The following is a 7880-nucleotide window of genomic DNA, read 5'->3' on the forward strand; positions in this document are numbered from 1 at the left end:
GTGACATCGAAAACCATATTATCGAGCTGATTGAACGTAGCCATACTCCTACAGACGAAACCCCAGTTTCTCCTGTGAAGGAGGAACAAGAACCATATTCGCCGGCAACAACACCCAAACAGCTTAGCAAAATGTTCAAATTTTGCGAGAATGACAATGCTGTATCATTTCCCTTGGATGACATCATTGAAATCGATGATGACGAGAACCTTCACAAAGATGCCAGAGCTGAGTATCATGATTATCTGTTTGCCTCTAACAAGCTGTCTGGGTCGTCAATGCTAAAAGCATCAACCCTTGGCTGGTGGCGGGAAAATGCCAACTTATTTCCACGAATTGCAACAATTGGCTCAAGAACATCTTTACATAGCCGGTACAAGTGAATCATCCGAGAGAGATTTCTCTACCACCGGTCTCACGATCACCAAACAGCGTGCATCAAGTGATTCCGGCACAGCAGATGCAACTTTCATCCTGAATAAAAACCTGAGAAAGCCTCGTCCGCGTCAACGTCGTCGTGTCCACCAGTGCCAGCAGTCGTGAAGGTGGAGCCGGTTGATCCCATTCCACAGACAGAGACGAGTGAGTCTGGTGAAACTAACATCATTCATCCTCCACTTTCTGATCTCACACATACGTGTTGAAGTTTTCAAATTCAGAAGCTATTTGCTTATTGACGTTCGAGTTTAAGTGTTTCAAAGTTTATAGTTTCATTTTTGATACAGCTTGAAGATATTCAATGAGCTTTAATAATATTAGTGACAATCTTCCAGTCTACCAGTTGAGACGTCGAGTCGAGTCTGACCCCTCGAGTGCTCGAGTCCAAGAGAATGGACACGTTGAAGCCCTACTTCCAAAGCAGGCCAAGGTTGGTTATCCAAGGTGAAAGTATTCTCTCCTTCAAGCGCATGTCTTGTAATGTGAGATGATAGGAGTATGCGCTTGACCCTTAAAGACGTTCTAGAACTTTCCACTCTATGCTGTCTTGGAAGCCTCCAGATTGCTCCTGAGTCAAAAAGCATCTCAAAATACAACCTCCAGACCACTGCACTCGACTGAATCTTAACAGAAACATTGCAATACAATTACAATAGTTTTACTTTGAATTACGCTGCCACATAACAAACCCGGGATTTGGACACTTTTTGAATTAGCCTGAAGAACGAATTATGAAAATGGAGCCAAGTACGCCTACAAGCGCCACAGAGTCGAATATCAAAAGTGACATTTCCATTATTTTCTACTTGACACGGAAAGGAACTGACCACGACAAGCGTCTAATGTCAAATGCAATTATAACCTTCACCCGAAGGTCGCTCGCGACCCAGCCTTGACAAAGGCGCCGCAATACTCTGTGCTGTAACAGGCCTGCCAAACTCCTAATGGATGATTGCCCAAATGTTGGCTCATGGTTCGCAAGCATCCGTTGGTTAACCGATCTGGTAAACAAAGACCTGCATCACTTGAACTTTCATCCATTTTCACCCACCTGTGACGGGGTGTAAAAACCTTGGAGTCAACTTTTGTGCAGACTCTTTCAGTGTTGTCACAAACACCTAGTGTACAGTGCACAACCCTGTGCACTTAACCCACGAATCCGTTGGTATATGACCAGATGGTGGCCACATGAATACGTGCAAACACCTAGTTGCGGGTACAGCAACGTGCAGTGAACTTGGACAAAATACTCTGACTATGTGTCTCAGTCCACCCAGCTGTGAATGGGTACCTCGCAAGGCTGGGAATGCCGCAATAACTCGATGCGCTGCAAGAGTTGTATGATCCCCAGGGAGTTCAGATTGATAGTAAGATGTGCCGTTGAGATTGACAACCAGTGATCGAGGGATATGTGCGCTATATAAATATCCTACAATATAATATGATAATAACTTTCATCCCATGCATCACTTGGTTTTTCATCCCCTGCATCACTTGGTCTTTCATCCCATGCATCACTTGGTCTTTCATCCCATGCATCACTTGGTCTTTCATCCCCTGCATCACTTGGTCTTTCATCCCATGCATCACTTGAACTTTCATCCCATGCATCACTTGGTCTTTCATCCCCTGCATCACTTGGTCTTTCATCCCATGCATCACTTGAACTTTCATCTCCTGCATCACTTGAACCTTAATCCCCTGCACCACTTGAACTTTCATCCCCTGCACCACTTGGTCTTTCATCCCATGCATCACTTGAACTTTCATCCCCTGCACCACTTGAACTTTCATCCCATGCATCACTTGGTCTTTCATCCCCTGCATCACTTGGTCTTTCATCCCATGCATCACTTGGTCTTTCATCCCATGCATCACTTGAACTTTCATCCCCTGCATCACTTGATCTTTCATCCCATGCATCACTTGAACTTTCATCCCCTGCACCACTTGAACTTTCATCCCATGCATCACTTGGTCTTTCATCCCCTGCATCACTTGAACTTTCATCCCCTGCATCACTTGGTCTTTCATCCCCTGCACCACTTGAACTTTCATCCCATGCATCACTTGGTCTTCCATCCCATGCATCACTTGGTCTTTCATCCCATGCATCACTTGAACTTTCATCCCCTGCACCACTTGAACTTTCATCCCCTGCACCACTTGAACTTTCATCCCCTGCACCACTTGAACTTTCATCCCCTGCACCACTTGGTCTTTCATCCCATGCATCACTTGAACTTTCATCCCCTGCACCACTTGAACTTTCATCCCCTGCATCACTTGGTCTTTCATCCCCTGCATCACTTGAACTTTCATCCCCTGCATCACTTGATCTTTCATCCCATGCATCACTTGAACTTTCACCCCATGCATCACTTGAACTTTCATCCTCTTTATTGCTACACTTCCTTCCAACATTAAGCTGACAAGTCGCAACATAACGCCATACATGTACTGTTGATGAAACTCGACAAGAGAGTGGTATACCTTTAGGCGGCTTTTAGAAATATCCCAGCAATATCATGTCGGGATACACCAGAAATGGGCATCACACATTGTACCCATGTTGGGAAGCGAACCCGAGTCTTCGGTGTGACGAGCGAACGTTTTAACCACTAGGCTACCCCACTGCCTCTTAACTCGATGACCAACAGGCAAGTATCCCGGGCTGGTTAACGCGTTTTGGGGGATATTGTCTCTTCAAACACAAAAGTCCATCAGTGGGTCCACAACACTTTATTCGTCAGCTAAGTAAGTAATTACATGATAGTGCAGCAACGGCCAGGCAGCATCACAGAGGCGATCGTCAGCCCACCTCCTAGCCGCTGTCCGAGGGTCAAGTCCCGTTCCATTAAGAATTCATTGTCTATATACTATACTGACTGTCAGGCTGCCCTGTATCGTATTACGATACATGTATGGTCAACCTGCAGTATCCAGCATGCACCTCATCCACAATGTTAAACTTCCGTGGCCAGCCGGCCATACTCTAAGGTTAATTAGGGTTAATTACACGCATGCAGCTGACCTGTACATGGCTGTGCTGATGGTCATGATAATAAGCTGCTGATATTTCATGTATATTGTCAGCACTGTGATTTAGATTTAGATAACACAACTTTAACTTAACTCAGAGAATATACAAACATGTCTATATTTCCCGATAAAACCCATACCCCATCAAAGTGCCTACGACATACGCCCTTTCTGTGAAGAAGGACGTGTCCCACGTCCTTATAGGCATTGTGAATGAGGTAGCGATTAAGTTACAAAATACATTAGATACATTATACGTCACCTATACGAAAAGTTATGATATTGTTTCAAATTGCCAAATAACATCACAGGTTAGCTGATGTGACAATAATTACACAAATTCCTCAGTAGTAGGGATAAGCTCTATAATACCGACATTCTGAAAAAGACACCCTGATAATCGCAAAATTGAAAACATGATTTCAGCTGAGGTTTGCTGACAGGAATATCGACATAAGAATGACAACATTTGTGTGAAGATTTGTATAGGACATATAAAGATTTGTGTCGTGGAACCATTTTTCTGTTTTTCTTTTAAAACAATAACATAAATGACAGAATAATTTGCTTGATTAAGCTTAAGTAGCGCTGTATTACAAATACATTCAAGAAATTCAGGTGAAAGATTGCATGTTTCGGCGCACATTTTATGCTATGCATGGACAACAAATTCCTAAATATTAGTCAAACTTAGATACAATATAAACATGAAACTCTTCTTATATTTGAAGACACGCACATACACACACACACTCACACACCTCAACAGTTTGTCAATTCTCTTTCCCTCACACACTCTCTCGCTCACACACACGCGCACGCACTCACACTATTCATATCATACTTATTTTAACACACACACTCACTCACACACCTCAACATTTTGTATCCTTCTAGCAATAAAATAAGAGTCAATTTGCTCTTTCCCTCACACACTCTCTCTCACACACACATGCGCACTTTCTCACCCTATTCATAGCATACTTATTTTAACACACACACTCACTCTCTCTCTCGTCTGTTCTATCTCGACATCAACACTCTTTCCCATTCTTTCTCGCCTTCTCTTTCTTTCTCTCTCTGTCGCTCTCGCTCGCGCACACACACGTTCTCATGTACTCACGTCACACCATTCAAATCAAACTTAAACTCTCCTTGCATTTTAACACACACAAACGGTCTCTCGCCTGTCTCTCTCTCTGCCACACATACTCATACACACTCTTGCGCGCGTAATTCTTCTCTCTCATGTTCTATCTAAAATACCAGTCAACAACAGCCCCTCACTCACTCTCACGCACGCACACACACACACACACACACACACACACACACACACACACACACACACACACACACGCACACACACACGCACACACACGTTCTCATCTACACTCGTCACACCATTCTAAACGCACTTTCAAGTCCTATTAACATCATATCAACAACACAATTAGATATATATCAAAAACATCATATTCCAGCTTATGGGCACAACACTACCATGACAAGCAAAGCATGGCAAATCAATCTCAGACATATTTCAAACACATCTTTCAACACCAAACATTAATCAAACAACGGCCCATAAATACATCCATATATGCTTCAGTACATATTGGAAAGCGGTTGCCAGGAATACAGACAATTCCTTTGATGGAACATAGACACACAGGTGTATGCTGCGATAGAGAGCATACAGAACAGGGGCATGAAACGGAACACATTTACAAAGAAGGTAATAAGCGGTGTCGGAAATAAGTTGAGGGGGTGGAGGCGACACTCTTGGGGACTGAGATGGTATAACCCACAGTGGATGCATTTGAATGGATGTCTGTGGGCATGATACACTGGGGGTGGGATGGGAGGTGGTAGGACGGGGAAAACTGGGTGATGGCAGAGGGAAGGAGGGGGTTGGGGAATGCATTGCTGGGGGAGGGTTGAAAGTCATTAGTTGGCTTCTGCTGCCCTTCATGTAGTCTGTCCAGCTTAACTTTAATGGATGAGATGAGAGACATGATTCCCTCCACACCAGACATTTGGTATGTGTCCTCTGCTACCTGGGCACTTTCTATCATATCGGACAAAGTGTCATGGCGTCTGGTGGCAATAAATTGAACGATATGAGGAAGGGAATTTCTGAAAATGAGGTCTTTTATGAATTGGTCATCGTTACATTTCAAAAGGGATGCCTCATGCCGAATTGATTGAAGAAATAATGGAAAGTCCTCATGCTCTTTTTGTTTCCTGTCGATAAGGGCATCTGTACGGTTTATAATTTGGATAGATGTGGGGCCATACCATTTGAGAAAAGATTGTTTGAGTTCGGGCCATGTCATATTGTCTTTACAGGGAAGTCCTTCATACCAAATCAGCGCAGATTCCGATAAATATAGGGGGAAAACGTTAATGATTTCTTCATCAGCGAAATTTTGAATATTAACAAATTTCTGGAATCTGCTTAGCCAGGAAGATGCAGAGCGGGGATCATGTCCATCAAACAGTGGCATTGGGAGGGTTGTGCAGCAGACATGGGGTTGGGAATGGTCAGCGGGGCGTTCTACGGGCGGGGAGGAACATTGAGGGGGAGAGCAACAACGGTTATCACAGTGGGATTGTGAATTCGACATGGGTGATTACCGGGACTAGAGGTGGTAGGCTGAGGGAGGCTGATGGAGAGACTGAGCAAGTGGCGGTAGTTGTACGTTTAGACTTTCGGAGGACCTCCAGGGAAAAACAGGATGGACTGGAGGACCCGTCGTCAGATTGAGTAGATTTAAACGAAAAGAGAGGCATTGTACTTTAAAGAATGAACTAAATGGTATAAACACTCACCCTGTAGGATACAATCGTGGAAAACACAGAACAATTACAAATTCACAGAACAAAGCACAGTCCACTAAAAGTCACAATGTCAATAACACATGGTAGATGAGGTGACCTCTTCGTCTTGGAATCAGTCTTTGAGTTTCTTTTACACAGACACAGGATATGGAAGAAGGAGGACGTCGTACAGGTGTTGCTTGAATCTGTGCACAGTGGAGCGTCAACGGACCAGTTCTTGTTTTACACCGGCGTTCCATGAAACACTATCACTTTTTTGTAGTTGTAAACGATGGATCTCCAAAGCGTCCAAAATGCAAATTGTTACTCAGTTGACAAGCTGGGTGGCTGGCTGTTCTCGTAGACTTAGCCTGGTGGTGGTGCCTGTTTGACTTCTGTTGTGATGTGGACCCAGGATGGATGAATCTCGACAGATATTTGCTGAAAACTTCTTGCAGAGAGGTTCAGGATCTTGTCTCCACCAATATATCCCGGGCTGGTTAACGCGTTTTGGGGATATTGTCTCTTCAAACACAAAGTCCATCAGTGGGTCCACAACACTTTATTCGTCAGCTAAGTAAGTAATTACATGATAGTGCAGCAACGGCCAGGCAGCATCACAGAGGCGATCGTCAGCCCACCTCCTAGCCGCTGTCCGAGGGTCAAGTCCCGTTCCATTAAGAATTCATTGTCTATATACTATACTGACTGTCAGGCTGCCCTGTATCGTATTACGATACATGTATGGTCAACCTGCAGTATCCAGCATGCACCTCATCCACAATGTTAAACTTCCGTGGCCAACCGGCCATACTCTAAGGTTCATTAGGGTTAATTACACGCAGGCAGCGGATCTGTACATGGCTGTGCTGATGGTCATGATAATAAGCTGCTGATATTTCATGTATATTGTCAGCACTGTGATTTAGATTTAGATAACACAACTTTAAACTTAATTAACTCAGAGAATATACAAACATGTCTATATTTCCCGATAAAACCCATACCCCATCAAAGTGCCTACGACACAAGTCTTCTCGCTTAGATTCCAGATATCCACCGTGCTTTGATTACTTCACAGTAAACATAGAAATATGGATAGCAACCTGTTTTCACAGTACAGCCAAAGACGGTTCATATTTATTCGACATCTTTAGTGAACATGTATCAGTTTCAGGTTTCAGGATAGCTTGACAGACACGTGAACGGCTTGGGGTTGAGTGAGTGAGTGAGCAATATTCCTGCTATATGGCGGCAGTCTGTAAATAATCGAGTCTGGACCATACAATCCAGTGATCAACAGCATGAGCATCGATCTGCGCAACTGGGAACCGATGACTTGTGTCAGCCAAGTCAGCGAGTCTGACCACCCGATCCCGTTAGTCGCCTCTTACGACAAGCATGGGTTACTGAAGATCACGGGTTCGGCTTGGGGTTGAATTGTGCACTCTCTAACGTGCAAGCTAACTAATAATTCCTTACATGGACAGACATGCTTAATTGTTACTGTGCACATCCCCACTGTGTGCAAGGTAGTTCGATGGTTGTTTTGTTTCTTGTTTAACGTTGGCCTGTAA

The 7880-nt window shown here is 44.0% G+C and overlaps 1 protein-coding gene across 1 annotated transcript; it reads right to left on the bottom strand.

The window, feature by feature from the left end:
• Positions 1 to 2131: 2131 nt before the first annotated feature.
• On the bottom strand, positions 2132 to 5558 carry LOC124277452 (transient receptor potential protein-like). The gene is made up of 2 exons (XM_046713149.1): positions 5292 to 5558; positions 2132 to 2866 (listed from the first exon to the last, which is right to left on the bottom strand). Exons 1-2 carry the CDS (start codon positions 5556 to 5558, stop codon positions 2132 to 2134), a joined length of 1002 nt encoding a protein of 333 aa, XP_046569105.1.
• Positions 5559 to 7880: the final 2322 nt, after the last annotated feature.

The sequence above is a fragment of the Haliotis rubra genome, unplaced genomic scaffold (assembly GCF_003918875.1).
Source record: "Haliotis rubra isolate DU_JTF1 unplaced genomic scaffold, ASM391887v1 Scf2212, whole genome shotgun sequence".
Taxonomy (NCBI): domain Eukaryota; kingdom Metazoa; phylum Mollusca; class Gastropoda; order Lepetellida; family Haliotidae; genus Haliotis; species Haliotis rubra.

Coding starts and splice junctions, on each gene's coding strand:
- LOC124277452 (XM_046713149.1), bottom strand. CDS start 5,558: ATGATAGAAAGTGCCCAGGTAGCAGAGGACACATACCAAATGTCTGGT. Junction 2,867..5,291: donor TCCATTCAAATGCATCCACT/GTGGGTTATACC, acceptor GCGACTTGTCAG/CTTAATGTTGGAAGGAAGTG.